Below are 18,783 nucleotides of genomic sequence, written 5' to 3'. Positions count from 1 at the left end.
TCGATTCCCACGGGGGGCCAGCACAGAAAAAAAAAATCAATAATAATAAAATGTATGAAATGTATGCATTCACTACTGTAAGTCGCTCTGGATAAGAGCGTCTGCTAAATGACTAAAATGTAAAATGTAAATGATACCGCTCCAACAGATCCTCTACACACTGCCCTCACCCACCTAGATAAGTGGAATACCTATGTGAGAATGCTGTTCATTCTCACATTTGGCTCAGCGTCGTCCGGGTTTGGCCTGTGTAGGCCGTCATTGTAAATACGCTCACCAAGCTTAGGACTCTGGGTCTGAACACCTCCCTCAGGAACTGGATCCTGGACTTCCTGACGGGCCGACCCGTGGTGGTGAGGGTAGGCTACATCACCTCTGCCATGCTGACCCTCAAAACAGAGTTCCCTCCTGTACTCCCACGTACGACTCCAACACCATCATCAACTTTGCTGACGACAACAGTGGTAGCCCTAATCACCGTCAACAAGTCAGCCTACAGGGAGGAGGTCAGTGACCTGGCAGTGTGGTGCCAGAGCAACATCCTCTCCCTTAAGACCAAGGAGCTGATCGTGGACTACAGGAAACGTAGTACTCCACATCGACAGTGGAGCAGGTCAAGAACTTCAAGTTCCTCATTGTCCAAATCACAAAAGAATTAAAACATGTCATGAAGAAGGCCCGGCAGCGCCTCTTCCCCCTCAGGAGGTTGAAAAAGTTTGGCTTGGGCCCTCATCCTCAAAATGTTCTACAGCTGTACTATTGAGAGCATCTTGACTGGCTGTATCACTGCTTGGAATGGCAACAGCACCGCCGTCGATCACATGGCGCTACAGAGGGTTGTGCGGACAGCCCAGTACATCACTGGGGCCTAGCTCCCTGCTATCCAGGACATCTATATCAGTCAGTGTGGAAGGAAGGCCCGGAAAATTGCTAAAGACTCTATCCACCAAAACCATAGACTACTCTCTCTGCTTCTGCATAGCAAGCGGTACCGGTGCAACATGTCTGACACCAACAGGCTCTTGAACAGCTTCTATCTAAGCAATAAGACTTATAAATAGCTAACAAAATAGCTACATGGACTATCTGAGTTAACTTTATTTTTGCACTGTCTGTGCACACTCACTCCATCTGTTCACCCACACATAATATGCACATACATTTATAGTGACTATGCACACCCACTCACATACAAGCTGCTGCTACTCTGTTGTCTTATATCCTGTTGCCTAGTCACCTTACCCCTATACATATCTACCTCCATCACTCCAGTATCCCTGCATAAATATTCTATTGGAACTGTCCCTGTATATAGTACGCTTATTTACTTACTTATTGTGTTCTTCATACTTCTTATTTCTCGTGTGTTTTATATAGTATCACATTGTTATTGATTGTTGGGTTTTGAGTTTGCAAGAAAGGCATTTCACTGTACTTGTGCATGTGACATTGAAACTTGAAAACACACACACTTCCACAGTGTTTGACTTGTGTTTTCAGGAATCAGCTGCTGGATCTGAGTGCTCACCATGAGAGAGAACTTTCCTCCCAGTTACAGCAACAACAGCAGCACACACTGACACTCACCCAGGACTACCAGACCAGGTAACACACACACACACACACACGGAAAGTTTATCACACCAGGTTGGTTTTTGCATTTGTAGTGGTTTCTGCCCATTTTGTGTGTGTGTCAGGCTGGCCCACTCCAAGCAGCAGTCTGCTTTGTTGGAGGAGAGCAGGAGGAGGCTCGAAGGGCAGAGAGAGGAGCTTGTGAGCAGACTGCAGAGTTTACTACGCTCCCATTGGACAGAAGCACTGAGACTGCTCAGCACACAGGTACACATACTCACACTCAAACAGTGTTTCCACACAGATTATTTCTGTCACCTCCTGTTAAGAGAGATACTGACTTACACTTTTGCTTTCTGCCTCTGCTAATGTTGGTTCGGTGTAGCATGCCAAAAACGATGCTTATGGGACTCTTGAATTAGGCTTGTGGTGTAGTTGATTTGCTATCATCCGTTTTTTCAATGGTCAAGGCACAGCCTTCTGAGCCAGCCAGTAGAGGTACCTGTGTGTGTTTGTTTTGCAGGCAGAAGGGTCTTCTCTTCCTTCGCTGTGGTACGAGCCCAAAGACTGGATGAACCAACATCCACTACAGGAACCATCATCTAGTTCACACATTACAGTACAGTACAGAGCTGCAGCTGACACGCACATGGTGCAGAGAGAGCAGGAGGGGGAGAAAGTTGCTCGCTTGGCACAAGGTAATCAATAGGAACATTTAATGTTTTAAACCACTCTGCTTAACCTCTCTGGGGTAGCTAGCGTCCCACCTGCGGGACACACTATTCAACAGCCAGTGAAATTGCAGAGCGGCAAATTCAAAATATCAAAAATCTCATAATTCAAATTTCTCAAACATAGAACACCATTTTAAAGATAAAATTCTCCTTAATCTAACCACAGTGTCCGATTTCAAAAAGGCTTTACGGCGAAAGCATAATATTAGATTATGTTAGGACAGCAAGTCAACAAGAAAAACCACACAGCCATTTTCCAAGCAAGGAGAGGCGTCACAAAAACCAGAAATACAGCTAAAATGAATCACTAACCTTTGATGATCTTCATCAGATGGCACTCATAGGACTTCATGTTACACAATACATGTATGTTTTGCTCAGACAAAGTCCAAAAAGTTATACTACAGTTTGTAGAAACATGTCAACGATGTATAGCATCAATCTTTAGGATGTTTTTATCATACATCTTTGATAATATTCCAACCGGATAAATCCTTTGTCTTCAGAACGGAAAAAGAAAACACCTCCCGCTGACGGCCACACGCATGAATGATCTAATGGCACTCAGCCAGACACCTGATACAAATGTATCTCATTCCCTTCCAGTTCACAGTAGAAGCCTAAAACAACATTCTAAATAATGTTGACATCTAGTGGAAGCCTTAGGAACTACAAAATGACCCCTAAGTCACTGTAGAATGAATAGGGAATTAATTTAAAAAACTACAGCCTCAGATTTTCAACTTCCTGGTTGGATTTCTCTCAGGGTTTTGCCTGCCATATGAGTTCTGTTATACTCACAGACATCATTGAAACAGTTTTAGAAACTTCAGAGTGTTTTCTATCCAAATCTACTAATAATATGCATATCCTACCTTCTGGGTCTGGGTAGCAGGATGTTTACTACGGGCACACTTTTCATCCGGACGTCAAAATACTGCCCCCTACCCCGAAGAAGTTAAACTCACTGATTGGACCACTCAATCCTGAAAGTGCTAGCTTCTCAAACCTTCAAACGGTGCCAGAGATCAAGCACGGATTCTCTATTCCCAAGAATACGGTGTTGATGTCTGACTTGTGAGACTACATTCAAATCAAACATTGCATGCTGAGAAAAACACACATAAACAACACTTTCAAGGTAAATGGTGGCAAATCCACAAGCCCCCATTGCCATATTTTTTTGTCAGTCACTTTTATTTTGCGATTTCTAAGCTCAATAATAATTTTTTAAATGTGCTCATGAAACATTAATATGGTTTGCACCGGCCCAAAAGTGTGTGTAATGGTTGCACTGTAGAGTCCTGCAGTGTCTCAGTTGAGAGAAGTGCTTTCTCTATTGTTATTGTTGTTATTATATTTTTGTTAGTATAATTATTATATTTGTTTCACCAGACGCTCAAGCAGTGGTCCTCCGACTCTCCAGAGAGAGAGGGGAATTAAGTGGAGAGGGTGAAGCAAGAGCGATAACAGAGGGAAGAGAGAGAGGGGCAGGAAGAGAAGAGAGTGGAAACCTCAGCGTGCTGAACCACACTCTCTCCTTTAACCTTCTGGAGCCACAACTAGACACCACCAACATTACAGGTACCCACACACACACACACGTCCAGCTAGAAACCACCAACATGACGGTAGGGCTGGGAATTGCCAGGGACCTCACGATACGATATTATCACGATACTTTGGTGCCGATACTGTGATTTTATTGCGATTTGTTGTTCCAATCATATTGCTCATCATATGTCTGCTGCTGAGGGACAAAAGAGAGCTATGAGAAAACAAGTTTTGATCAGTCATTGAAATAAAAGTGCTGAAAACAAATTGTCTCCCTATTTAAAAAGATGGAGAACAGGCTATGAAGGAAAAATACTGGAGTTTTGGTCCAAGTACAGCGAACTACCGCAAAAATAATATTGCGATTATAGTCCAAACAATACGATATATATCGTCAAAAATGGTATCCTTTTATTTTAACTGTCACATTTTCTTCCCCCCCAATCACAACATGATGGGTACACACATGTTCGCAGGCACAAACACACACGTGCACGTTTTGTTCTTCTATCCTCGTGGGGACCTAAAATGAATTTATATTCAAAATCCTTTTTACCCTAACCTGTAACCCAAACCCTAAACCTCTTACCCCTAACCCTCATTGTAATCCTAACCCTAATTTTAACCCTAACCACTGAGTTTAAAATAGCATTTGTCCTCATGGGGACGTGGGAAATGTCCCCACGAGGGAGAATTTTCCATGCGGGAACCTTTGGGGATTTTTGGTCCCCACAAGGATAGAAGAACCAACCACACACACACAGCCAGAAACCACCAACCTGACAAGAACTCAGGTGTGTGTGTGTGTGTGTGTGTATTGTGTAGGTATCACAGGAGGTTGGTGGCACCTTAATTGGGAAGGACAGGCTCGTGGTAATAGCTGCAGCGGAATAGGTGGAATGGTATTCAACACATCAAACACATGATTTCCACGTGTTTGATGCCATTCCATTAGCTCCGTTCCAGCCATTATTATGAGCCGTCCTCCCCTCAGCAGCCTCCACTGGTAGGTATTACACACATATTCAGGTGTGTGTGACATGACTGTGCAGTAGCCTAATAGTCATCTCACCTCGAATCCGTTAATGTCAGAATTGGATTTATGCAGTCTCCCTGAATCCTTCTGCCACAAGGGGCCAAAAAAATGTACAGTAATGCCAACACACTCTTACACACACTAATACACACTTAACACACACACTAATACACACTTAACACACTATCACAATTTTGTCTGCCCTCATCTATCTGCTACCAGAGCCAAATATACACTCACACTAACACACAATGACACACACTAACACAATTGTCTCTTCTGCAACCTAAGCTAAATATACGATAATGCTGCCCTGGGTGTGACCAGGGTGAAATAGAATTTTATTAGCCACATGCGCCGAAAGGTGTAGTAGACCTTACAGTGAAATGCTTACTTACGAGCCCCTAACCAGAAATGCAGTTTTAAAAAATACAGATAAGAATAAGAAATAGAAGTGACAAGTAATTAAAGAGCAGTAGTAAAATAACAATAGCGAGACTATATACAGGGGGGTACCGGTACAGAGTCAATGTGCGGGGGCACCGGTGTCGAGGTAATTGAGGTAAAATGTACATGTAGGTAGAGTTATTAAAGTGACTATGCATAGATAACAGAGAGAAGCAGCAGCGTTCCAGAGGGGAGGTAGGCAATGTAAATAGTCTGGGTAGCCATTTGATTATGTGTCCAGGAGTCTTATGGCTTGGGGTAAAAGCTGTTTAGAAGCCTCTTGGACCTGGACTTGGCGCTCCGGTACCGCTTGCCATGCGGTAGCAGAGAGAACAGTCTAAGACTAGGGTGGCTGGAGTCTTTGACAATTTTTAGGGCCTTCCTCTGACACCACCTGGTGTAGAGGTCCTGGATGTCAGGAAGCTTGTCCCCAGTGATGTACTGGGTCATTAGCACTACCCTCTGTAGTGCCTTGCGGTCGGAGGCCAAGCAGTTGCAACCAGTCAGGATGCTCTCGATGGTGCAGCTATAGAACTTTTTGAGGATCTGAGGACCCATGCCAAATCTTTTCAGTCTCCTGAGGGTGAATAGGTTTTGTCGTGCCCTCTTCACGACTGTCTTGGTGTGCTTGGACCATGTTAGCCTGGCCGTGCAGTCATGAGTGAACAGGGAGTACAGGAGGGGACTGAGCACGCACCCCTGAGGGGCCCCTGTGTTGAGGATCTGCATTTGTTATTAGCTACCCTTACCACCTGGTGGTGTACCGTCAGGAAGTCCAGGATCCAGTTGCAGAGGGAAGTGTTTAGTCCCAGGGTCCTTAGCTTATTGATGAGCTTTGAAAGCACCATGGTGTTAAACACTGAGCTGTAGTCAATGAATAGCATTCTCACGTGGGTGTTCCTTTTGTCCAGGTTGGAAAGGGCAGTGTGGAATGCAATAGAGATTGCATCATCTGTGGATCTGTTGGGGTGGTATGCAAATTGGAGTGGGTCTAGGTTTTCTGGGATAACGGTGTTGTTGTGAGACATGACCAGCCTTTCGAAGCACTTCATGGCTACAGATGTGAGTGTTACGGGTCGGTAGTCATTTAGGCAGGTTACCTTAGTGTTTTTGGGCACAGGCACTATGGTGGTCTGCTTAAAAGATGTTGGTATTACAGACTTGGACAGGGAGAGGTTGAATTTGTCAGTGAAGACACTTGCCAGTTGGTCAGCGCATGCTCGCAGTACACGTCCTGATAATCCGTCTGGCCCTGCGGCCTTGTGAATGCTGATCTGTCTAAAGGTCTTACATCGGCTGCGGAGAGCGTGATCACACAGTCTTCCGGAACAGCTGATGCTCTCATGCATGTTTCAGTGTTATTTGCCTCGAAGCGAGCATAGAAGTAGTTTAGCTCGTCTGGTAGGTTTGTGTCACTGAGCAGCTCTTGGCTGTGCTTCCCTTTTGTAGTCTGTAATGGTTTGCAAGCCCTGCCACATCCGACGAGCGTCAGAACCGGTGTAGTACGATTCGATCTTAGTCCTGTATTGACGGTTCGTCGGAGGGCATAGCGGGATTTCTTATAAGCTTCCGGGTTAGAGTCCCGCTCCTTGAAAGTGGCAGCTCTAGCCTTTAGCTCTGTGTGGATGTTGCCTGTAATCCATGGCTTCTGTTTGGGGTGTGTACGTACGGGCACTGTGGGGGGGACGTCATCGATGCACTTATTGATGAAGCCAATGACTGATGTGGTGTACTCCTCAATGCCATCGAAGGAATCCCGGAACATATTGCAGTCTGTGCTAGTAAAACAGTCCTGTAGCTTAGCATCTGCCTTATCTGACCACTTTTTTTATTGATCTAGTCATTGGTGCTTCCTGCTTTAATTTTTGCTTGTAAGCCGGAATCAGGAGGATAGAATTATGGTCAGATTTGCCAAATGGAGGGAGAGCTTTGTTTGTGTCTCTGTGGTCCAAAGTTTTTTTTCCCTCTGGTTGCACATTTTAACATGCCGATAGAAATTTGGTAAAACGGATTTAAGTTTCCCTGCGTTAAAGTCCCCGGCTACTAGGAGCACCACCTCTGGGTGAGCGTTTTCTTGTTTGCTTATGGCGGAATACAGCTCATTCAATGCTGTCTTAGTGGTATATTTAGCTGTGTGGTATGTAAACAGCTACGAACAATACAGATGGAAACTCTCTAGGTTAGGTTGTGTGGTCTACAGTTTATCATGAGATATTCTACCTCAGGCGAGCAATAGCTCAAGACTTCCTTAGATATCGTGCACCAGTTGTTATTTACAAAAATTCATAGTCCGCTGCCCCTTGTCTTACCAGATGCCGCTGTTCTATCCTGCCGGTGCAGCGTATAACCAGCCAGCTGTATGTTGATTGTGTCTTCGTTCAGCCACGTCGCTGTGAAGCATAAGGTATTACAGTTTTGAATGTCCCATTGGTAGTTTAATCTTCCGCTTAGGTCATCTATTTTTATTGTCCAAAGATTGCAAGTTTGCTAGCAGAATGGAAGGAAGTGTTTTTTTTCTGATCACATAAGAATTCTCAGAAGGCAGCCCGCGCTCCGGCCCCTTTTTCTCCGCCTCATCTTCACGCAAATCACGGGGATCTGGCCTGTTCACGAGAAAGCAGTATATCGTTCGCGTCGGCCTCGTCAGGCTCGTTAACCTCTTACATCTAGATCAGTGGTTCTTAACCTTGTTGGAGGTACTGACCCCCACCAGTTTCATATGCGCATTCACTGAACCCTTCTTAATTGGAAAAATAACTCTCTTCACCTTGAATTCAGCGAGCGTTGTGTTCTTGTATTGTCCATCTCCATGCAGCTTAAGGAAGTGTTCTCTTAGTTTTGCCGGTGCTAGACTAGAATTGCTCAACTTGGCATTGCAAATCATGCAGTTAGGACGCTGACTCTCATCACGTTCCGTTATACATGTGAATCCATATTGTACATATTCGTCCGACCACTTTCTTTTTTTGCTCGACATAGTTAGTATGAAGGGATTAAAATATTAAGAAAGAAATCACACAACGTACCATCACGACAGTCACAATTCGACTACTGAGCGCGCCAAATTCCCTGCAGCACAGATAGGCCAAGCGATGTTGCGTGATCACCTGCAGCCAATGATGGCCAAGCGGGGCGTGTCATCACGAATCATATGAGTCGGGTGTGTGTCTTGACCTCCGCCGAACCCCTGAGACTGACTCACCGAACCCCTGGGGTTCGATCGAACCCAGGTTAAGAACCACTGATCTATGCTCCAATATCCAATGATGGGCGTGGCGCGAAATACAAACTCCTCTAAAATCCGAAAACTTCCACTTTTCAAACATATGACTATTTTACAGCTATTTAAAGACAAGACTCTCGTTAATCTAACCACACTGTCCGATTTCAAAAAGGCTTTACAGCGAAAGCAAAACATTAGATTATGTCAGCAGAGTACCCAGCCAGAAATAATCAGACACCCATTTTTCAAGCTAGCATATAATGTCACAAAAAACAAAACCACAGCTAAATGCAGCACTAACCTTTTATGATCTTCATCAGATGACACACCTAGGACATTATGTTATACAATACATGCATGTCTGTTCAATCAAGTTCATATTTATATCAAAAACCAGCTTTTGATCCTTAGTTTTTGGAAGAGATGTCAAAGAAAGCAAATAAATGGTCAGACAGGGTACTTCCTGAACAGAACCTTCTCAGGTTTTTGCCTGCCATAGGAGTTCTGTTATACTCACAGACACCATTCAAACAGTTTTAGAAACTTTGGAGTGTTTTCTCTCCAAAGCTAATAATTATATGCATATTCTAGTTTCTGGGCAGGACTAATAATCAGATTAAATCGGGTACGTTTTTTATCCAGCCGTGAAAATACTGCCCCCTAGCCATAAGAGGTTAAAGGAAAAAAAGGATTCTGCCAGTCCGTGGTGAGTAATCAAAGTCCTGATAGCCAGAAGTTATTTTTGGTCATAAGAAAAGGTAGCAGCAACATTATGTACAAAATAAGTTTTAAAAAAAAAGTTACAAACAACGCAAATAAACGAACAAAAAAACACAATCGTACACATCCAGGGTTAATCTCTCTACACAGCTAAATATACTCTACGCTTGTGCCTACATCGCCACTTTTCTGTTTGTGTAGCAGGACTTGAGGAGCTGTGTGACAGAGGGGGAGATCTGAGGGGATGTGTGGAGGAGGAAGAGGAGCATAAGGGAGAAAGACAGAGAGCTGAGAGTGGAGAGAGGCAACAGTGGGCGGAGAGGGGTCCCAGCCTCACCTCTGGCCCCAGCCCTAGCTTTGACCCCGGAAGGAGGAGTGAACTACAGTACTATGTCTCCATGGTGAGTACCTCTCACTTGCTCTCTGTGACACACAAACTCACACACACTCTGTCTATGTTCTCTTTACTTTCACTTACACACAGTTCTCTAAAACTATGAACTAGGTTTGAATATTTCCCTGTTATTTTACAAAAGTTCCATTCCGAGAATTAATCATAATTCTCCCTGTATTTTCTGCCAAAACTGTAAGTGTATTTCTAAAGCATATGCAGTGCATTCGGAAAGTATTCAGACCCCTTGACTTTTTCCACATTTTGTTACGTTACAGCATTATTTTAAAGTTGATAATAGTTTTTTTCACTCATCAATCTACCCATAATGACAAAGAAAAAACAGGTTTACATTTTATTTGTGCAAATTTATACAAAGAAAGCCCAGGAAATATCACGTTTACATAAGAATTTAGACACTTTACTCTGAAGCAGCTTTTGCAGCAATTACAAGCTTTGCACACCTGTATTTGGGGAGTTTCTCCCATTCTTCTCTGCAGATCCTCAAGTTCTGTCAGGTTGGATGGGGAGCGTTACTGCACAGCTATTTTCGGGTCTCTCCAGAGATGTTCGATCGGGTTCAAGTCCGGGCTCTGGCTGGGCCACTCAAGGACATTCGGAGACTTGTCCCGAAGCCACTCCTGCTTTGTCTTGGCTGTGTGCTTAGGGTCGTTGTCCTGTTAAAAGGGGAACCTTCGTCCCAGTCTGAGGTCCTGAGCGCTTTGAAGCTGGTTTTCATCAAGGATCTCTTTGTACTTTGCTCTGTTCATCTTTCCCTTGATCCTGACTAGTCTTCCAGTCCCTGCCACTGAAAAACATCCCAGAGAATCTTATTTCTCATGGTCTGAAAGTCTTTAGGTGCCTTTTGGCAAACTCCAAGCGGGCTGGAATGTGCTTTTTACTGAGGAGTGGCTTCTGTCTGGCCACTCTACCATAAAGGCCTGATTGGTGGAGTGCTGCAGAGATTCCTTCTGGAAGGTTCTCCACAGATGAACTCTGGAGCTCTGTCAGAGTGACCATCGGGTTGTTGGTCACCTCCCTGTCCAAGGCCATTCTCCCCCGATTGCTCAGTTTGGCCAGGCAGCCAGCTCTAGGAAGAGTCTTGGTGGTTCCAAACTTCTTCCATTTAAGAATGATGGAGGCCACTGTGTTCTTGGGGACCTTCAATGCTGCAGAAATGTTTTGGTACCCTTCCCCAGATCTGTGACTCAGCACAATCCTGTCTTGGAGCTCTATTCCTTTGACCTCATGGCTTGGTTTTGGCTCTGAAATGCACTGTCAACTGTGGGACCTTACATAAACAGTTTTACATATACTGATTTTACTGTAATTTTTTTTTATATACATTTGCAAAAATTTCTAGACTTGTTTTCACTTTGTCAGTATGGGATGTTTATTTGTAGGGGAGGTGGGACGAAATCGTCCCACACTATTCAACAGCCAGTGACAAATCAGAGCTCCAAATTTAAAACCACAAAATGTCATAATTCAAAGTTCTCAAACATAGGACTATTTTACACCATTTTATAGATACACTTCTCCTGAATCGAACCACTTTTCCCGATTTCCAAAAGGTTTTACAGCGAAAGCAAAACATTAGATTATGTTAGGAGAGTACATAGACACATAAAACCACACAGCCATTTCCAAGCAACTAGCATGCATCACAAATACCCAAAACACAGCTAAATGCAGCACTAACCTTTGATGATCTTCATCAGATGACACTCCTAGGACATTATGTTATACAATACATGCATGTTTTGTTCAATCAAGTTGATATTTATATCAAAAACCAGCTTTTTACATTAGCATGTGATGTTCAGAACTAGCATACCCACCGCAAACTTCCGGTGAATTTACAAAATTACTCACGAAAAACGTTCACAAAATACATAACAATTATTTTAAGAATTATAGATACAGAACTCCTTTATGCAATTGCGGTGTCAGATTTTAAAAGAGCTTTTCGGCAAAAGCACATTTTGCAATATTCTGAGTACATAGCTCGGCCATCACAGGCTAGCTAATTTGACACCCACCAAGTTTGGTGCTCACTAAACTCGTAATTACTATTAGAAAAATTTGATTACCTTTGCTGTTCTTTGTCAGAATGCACTCCCAGGACTTCTACTTCAACAACAAATGTTGTTTTGGTTCCAAATAATCCAGAGTTATATCCAAATAGCGGCCGTTTTGTTCATGCATTCAGGTAACTATCCAAACGGTGACGCGCGAGCGCATTTCGTGACAAAAGAATTCAAAATATTCCATTACCGTACTTAGAAGCATGTCAAACGCTGTTTAAAATCAATTTTTATGCTACTTTTCTCGTAAAATAGCGATAATATTCCAACCGGGCGACGTTGTATTCATTCAAAGGCTGAAAGAATAAAATTGAGAATTCTCATGAACGCGCATCTCCAGCGTCACTGTCCCCAGCCTGACCACTCACAAAATCTCCTGCTGTTCTTCGCCCAGAGACAGGAGACACGTCATTCCACTTTCTGGCGCCTTCTGAGAGCCAATGGAAGCCTTAGAAAATGTCACGTTACAGCAGAGATGCTGTATTTTCGATAGAGATGCAACAGAAGGATAACAAATTGTCAGACAGGGCACTTCCTGTATGGAATCTTCTCAGGTTTTGGCCTGCCATATGAGTTTTGTTATACTCACAGACACCATTCAAACAGTTTTAGAAACTTTAGTGTTTTCTATCCAAATCTACTAATTATATGCATATTCTCGTTTCTGGGCAAGAGTAGTAACCAGTTTAAATCGGGTACGTTTTTTTATCCGGCCGTGCAAATACTGCCCCCTAGCCCCAACAGGTTAAAGTAATGATGGACTGTCGTTTCTCTTTGACTATTTGAGCAGTTCTTGCCATAATATGGTCTTTTACCAAATAGGGTTATCATCTGTATACAAACCCTACCTTGTCACAACTCTTTTTTTTATTTTTATAATTGACCCATGGTCACTCTGACAGAGCTCTAGAGTTCCTCTGTGGCGATGGGAGAACCTTCCAGAAGGACAACCATCTCTGTAGCACACCACCAATCAGGCCTTTATGGTAGAGTGGCTAGACTGAAGCCACTCTTCAGTAAAAGGCACATGACAGCCCTCTTGGAGTTTGCCAAAAGGCACCTAAAGACTTTGACCATGAAAAACAAGATTCTCTGGTCTGATGAAACCAAGATTGAACTCTTTAGCCTGAATACCTAAGCGCACAGCCAAGACAATGTGGGAGTGGCTTCGGGACAAGTCTCAATGTCCTTGAGTGGACCCGCCAGAGCCTGTACTTGAACCCAATTGAACATCTCTAGAAAGACCTGAAAAAAGCTGTGCAGCAATGCTCTCCATCCAACCTGACAGAGCTTGAGAGGATCTGCAGAGGATAATGGGAGAAACTCCCCAAATACAGGTGTGCCAAGCTTGTAGCGTCATACCCAAGAAAGTCTTCTTGGGTATGACGCTACAAGCTTGGCACACCTGTATTTGGGGAGGCTGTAATCGCTGCCAAAGGTGCTTCAACAAAGTACTGAGTAAAGGGTCTGAATACGTATGTAAATTATATTTCCATTATTTTTTTTATACATTTGCAAACATTTCTAAAAACCTGTTTTTGCTTTTGGGTATATTGTGTTGAGGGAAAAAATTATTTAATCAATGTTATAATAAAGCTGTAACGTAACAATGTGGAATAAGTCAAGGGGTCTGAATACTTTCCGAATGCACTGTATCTTGATTAGATAAGTATTCAACCCCCTGAGTCAATACATATTGATACAACTGTAGCTAATATGGGGAGAAGTCTGTCCATAATAAAGTGCTATTCTACCTTCTTAACAGCACTATCAACAAGGCTCTACAGGCTCTAGTTTTGTCACACCTGGACTACTGTTCAGTCAATTGGTCAGGTACCACAAATAGGGACTTAGGAAAATTGCAATTGTCTCAGAACAGGGCAGCACAGCTGGCCCTTGGATGTACACAGCAAACATGAATAATATCTCTCCTGGCTCAAAATAGAGAGATTGACTTCACAAATTTGATTTGTGAGAGGTATTGACATGTTGAAAGCACCGAGCTGTCTGTTTAAACGACTAACACAGGTCAGGCACCCATGCATACCCCACAACACATGATTTCACAGTCCTTAACTCCAGAACAGACTTTGGGAGGCGCGCAGTACTACATAGAGCCATGACTACATGGAACTCTATTCTACGTCAGGTAACTGATGCAAGCACAAATATAGGCACAGACACATGCATACACACACGCTAACATACGCACTATACACATACATGCACATGGATTTTGTGTTGTAGATATGTGGTAGTGGAGTATGGGCCTGAGGGCACACACTTAGTGTGTTGTGAATTCTGTAATGAATGTATTGTAATATTTTTTTTAAATTGTTTAACTGCCTTAATTTTGCCGGACCCCAGGAAGAATAGCTAGGCGGCAACTAATGGGGATCCATAGTAAATACAAATAGATGTTAGACACACCTTTGGCTGCGATTACAACTTAGTCATTCTGGGCAGGTTTCTAAGAGCTTTCCACACCTGGATTGTGCAACATTCCCATTATTATTTTCAAAATTCTTCAAGCTCTGTCAAATTGGTTGTTAATCATTGATGGACAACCATTTTTCTGGTCTTGCCATAGATTTCCAAGTCGATTTAATTCAAAACTGAAACTTGGCCACTCAGGATCATTCACTTTCTTCTTGGTGAGCAAATCCAGTGTAGATAATGCCTTGTGTTTTAGGTTATTGTCCTGCTGAAAGGTGAATTCATCTTCCAGTGTCTGCTGATGAGCAGACTGAACCAGGTTTTCCTCTAGGATTTTGCCTGTGCTTTTATCCTAAAAAAAACTCCCCTATCCGTAACGATTACAAGTATACCCATAACATGATATGTAGATATACCCCAAACATAACTTTTGTATTACTTTCCCACATTTTTTGCAGTATTACGTTAGTGCCTTGTTGCAAACAGGATGCAAGTTCTGGAATACTGTTATTCTGTCAATTGGGTTAGTATTGTGGAGTAACTAATATGTTGTTGATCCATCCTCAATTTTCTCCTGTCACAGCCATTAAACTCTAACTGTTTTAAAGTCACCATTGGCCTCATGGTAAAATCCCTGAGTGGTTTCCTTCCTCTCCGGCAAGGAAGTTGGGAAGGCGCCTGTATCTTTGTAGTGTTGGGAAACCGCCCTGGTCTTTGTAGTTGAATCTGTATTTGAAATTCACTGCTCGACTGAGGGATCTTACAGATAATTAATTGTATGTGTGTGGTACAGAGATGAGGTAGTCATTCAAAAATCATATTGAACACTATTATTGCACACAGAGTGAGTCCATGCAACTTATTATGTGACTTGTTAAGCTTATAATTTACCGGCTCTTCAGTTATTTATTCATAGAAAGGGAGTGGGTTTGGGTGTTAAATCTTAGTAAGCCTCGGTAACACGGTTCCCACTTTTTAACCCTGCTATGAACTGCCTAGTAAGGGAAACCAATGAGACCCCTCTCTCCATCTGTCTTTCTATCAGTTGTTAGATCGTTCTCCAGGAGAGCCCGTGGAGAGTCCAGCTCAGGACAACACAGGTAACCATGGCAAGTAATATTCTAATATTACAAGGTTTAATTACCTCAAGGGTGGTGAAGCATTATGTGTTTTATTTACCTGGAGGGGGTGTGTGTGTGTTTAGGTCTGGGGTCATCGTGGGACAGTGTGAAGTTTCAGCTTCATGCCCCTCTGGACACTCCCTCCTCCCCTGGAGACCAAACCAGACACCCCACACGCAATCCAACTAACACAGGTGTGCTGCATACACACAAATATAGCCTGGGGATATATATCTAATTTCAGTTTATAAACCCACCTCCGCCCCTGTGTGTTTGCAGGTCAGGTGTCAGCCCAGCTCAGGTCTCTCCTGGCGCAGTTCCCCTCCCAGCCTGACAGGGTGTCGCACTCTCTGCAGTTGCTGGCTATGCTGACCCATGGGTAAACCACAGACGCACACCCCTTATGAACCTACCTGTCCACAACTAACATTTAACAAGCTGTATTTCAGAATGTTATTGGAGCTCTGAGCATTCAGACTGCGGTTTATTGTGGCTGTGTATTGTGTGTGTATTAAGGTTTGTGTTTCATATCGTTTACTTTTTTATTTACCTTAATTGAATCAAGGAGTCACCATTGAGATCAGTGTCTCTTTGGAGGGAGCCCTGCATATACATTACCGGTCAAAAGTTTTAGAACACCTACTCATTCAAGGGTTTTTCTTTATTTTTTACTATTTTCTACATTGTAGAATAATAGTGAAGACATCAAAACTATGAAATAACACATATGTAGTAACCATAAGTGTGAAACAAATCCAAATATATTTTATATTTGAGATTCTTCAAATAGCCACCCTATTATGGCAAGAACAGCTCAAATAAGCAAAGAGAAACAACAGTCCATTACTTTAAGACATGAAGATCAGTCAATACGGAACATTTCAAGAACTTTGAAAGTTTCTTCAAGTGCAGTCGCAAAAACCATCAAGCGCTATGATGAAACTGGCTCTCATGAGGTCCGCCACAGGAGTGGAAGACCCAGAGTTACCTGTGCTGGAGAGGATAAGTTCATTAGAGTTACCAGCCTCAGAAATTGCAGCCCAAATAAATGCTTCACAGAGTTCAAGTAACAGACAGGTCTCAACATCAACTGTTCAGAGGAGACTGCATGAATCAGGCCTTCATGGTCGAATTTCTGCAAAGGAACCACTACTAAAGGACACCAATAGGAAGATACTTGCTTGGACCAAGAAACAAGAGCAATGGACATTAGACCGGTGGAAATTTGTCCTTTGGTCGGGTGTCCAAATTGGAGATTTTTGGTTCCACCCGCAGTGTCTTTGTGAGACACTGTGTGGGTGAACGGATGATCTCTGAATGTGTATTTCCCACCGTAACGCATGGAGGTGGTGGTGTTATGGTGTGGGATTGCTTTGCTGGTGACACTGATTTATTTAAAATTCAAGGCACACTTAACCAGCATGGCTACCACAGCATTATGCAGCGATATGCCATCCCATCTGGGTTGGGCTTAGTGGGACTATAATTTGTTTTTCAAAAGGACAATGACCAAAAACACACCTCCAGGCAGTGTGTAAGGGCTATTTTACAAAGAAGGAGAGTGGTGGAGTGCTGCATCAGATAACCTTGATTTGTTTAACACTTAATTTGGTTTCTACATGATTCCATATGTGTCATTTCATAGTTTTGATGTCTTCACTATTATTCTACAATGTAGAAAATAGTGCAAATAAAGAAAAACCCTTGAATGAGTAGGTGTCCTAAAACTTTTGACCGGTATTGTCCAATTTCATGAAATACATAAAAAGTAAAATACAATATCAAACAAATAAAATACAGCACACTACCTATTGAACCGAGAAACATAAATGTACACAATATTTACAAAACAAAGTGAACACATTCTTCATTTATAAAAATCCTCTGTCCGGTCTGTATAGGTCTGATGGTGAGTGTGAGGAGAAGCCGAGCTGCCTGAAGAAGAGCGACCCACTCCTCCGGAACTCTGGAGTGTCCCGGGTAACTAGTCAGGGGTCTGGGGTGAGGGGTCAGATGCTGGGTATGAAGGGCAGAAGGGGATGGCAGGGAAGGGGGGGAGCGTGGAGATGATGTTTTTGTTAAAAATCTGTTTGTGACTTATTAAAATCAACTTTTTCTATTCATGAGGTTCTGTGTATATTCTTCACATATTTTTAATAAATGTTTTTTTTAAAATTAGGACAAATTATTATTTTACAATGATGGCCTACCCTGGCCAAATCCTCCCCTAACCAGGACGACAATTGTGTGCCGCCTTATGGGACTCCTGATCATGGCCGGTTGTGATACAGCCTGGGATCGAACCGGGATCTGTAGTGATGCCTCTAGCACTGAGATGCAGTTCCTTAGACCACTGCGCAACTCTGAAGCCCAAGTGAGAATAGAAATATATAATCTCCCTCGTCCCTCTTACTCACATTAGGGATTGTGTGAGGCCACTTGGAACCGAGTACGGTCTAGTTTAGATCACTTAAATGTCTGACAATCTCCACTCACCATTCACTCACTGATCCCTGGCACGCTTTCTCGCACACACTTATCCTCTGATCCCACAACATAGGAAAAATAAGGTAGAGAAGCACCCTCTTTCTGTCCCTCTCATTCTATCTGATGATCATAGAGATGGGGCTGTGGTCTGGTGTATTTGTATTTATTATGGATCCAGCAAGAATGGGGATCCAGCAAAATTAAGACAGCTTTATACAATTTGAAAACATTACAATCCATTCAGATTTCACAGCACACTGTATGCCCTCATGCCCCTACTCCACCACTACCACATATCTACAGCTAATGGATATCCATTATACAAAAATACAAAGCCTTGCGTAACACGTTTAACAGGTACGGAAGACAGCTTAGACTGACCCCTGTAATCTTAGAATGCATGTTGACTACCCTAGCTGCAGTTTAGTTCACATCATAGAAACATTAAGATGGACACAACTTGTTTGCCATATATTAAAGATACAAATTGTCTGAAAATAATTGGCATAAATAGAAAAATATACCAGTTACATTTGAGGACAAAAAGGTTGACAGCTGCGCCATACAGGTTGCAAAATACATGGGAAAGGATTTTCAATGTACTGATTCCATGGCACATGGTTTATGAACTGATATAAAAAAACAAGTTTATCAATTTAAATTTTATAGAAAATTCTTTCCACCAACAGAATATATATAAAGAGATGGAATCACTTAATCATTTATTCTGGTATTTCCCCTATGTAGCTTGTTTCTGATCACAGGTTCAGGAATGGTTAGAAAATCACAACATTCCCTTAAAATGAACCTTACAAATAGCAGTGGTGGGCAATTTGGAAAGCCATAGTCAGTCAATGATAATACTCGTAGGAAAGGTTTTCATTTTTAGCTCACATTCCGTGGATACTATGCAATTAGAATGGTTCAAAATGTATGTAAAACATTTACAGCACAATTAAAAAGTATATGGCACAT

General features: G+C 42.6%; 1 protein-coding gene across 1 annotated transcript in view; it reads left to right on the top strand.

The window, feature by feature from the left end:
- The window catches only part of cntrob (centrobin, centrosomal BRCA2 interacting protein), a 34,953-nt gene extending 17,509 nt beyond the window's left edge, over nt 1-17,444 (top strand). Inside the window, exons 14-22 of the mRNA XM_029749411.1 lie at nt 1,501-1,605; nt 1,698-1,839; nt 2,096-2,270; nt 3,702-3,890; nt 9,488-9,687; nt 15,246-15,309; nt 15,405-15,515; nt 15,601-15,700; nt 17,223-17,444. Of these exons, the coding sequence (XP_029605271.1) occupies nt 1,501-1,605; nt 1,698-1,839; nt 2,096-2,270; nt 3,702-3,890; nt 9,488-9,687; nt 15,246-15,309; nt 15,405-15,515; nt 15,601-15,700; nt 17,223-17,391 (1,255 nt within the window). The 3' untranslated portion in view covers nt 17,392-17,444. The remainder of the gene's footprint in view (nt 1-1,500; nt 1,606-1,697; nt 1,840-2,095; nt 2,271-3,701; nt 3,891-9,487; nt 9,688-15,245; nt 15,310-15,404; nt 15,516-15,600; nt 15,701-17,222) is intronic.
- The last annotated feature ends 1,339 nt before the right edge of the window (nt 17,445-18,783 follow it).

This window comes from Salmo trutta, chromosome 4 (genome assembly GCF_901001165.1).
Source record: "Salmo trutta chromosome 4, fSalTru1.1, whole genome shotgun sequence".
In the NCBI taxonomy this organism is placed as follows: domain Eukaryota; kingdom Metazoa; phylum Chordata; class Actinopteri; order Salmoniformes; family Salmonidae; genus Salmo; species Salmo trutta.
The sequence above is the reverse complement of the archived record's forward strand: the minus strand, read 5'-3'. Positions and strand labels throughout refer to the sequence as shown.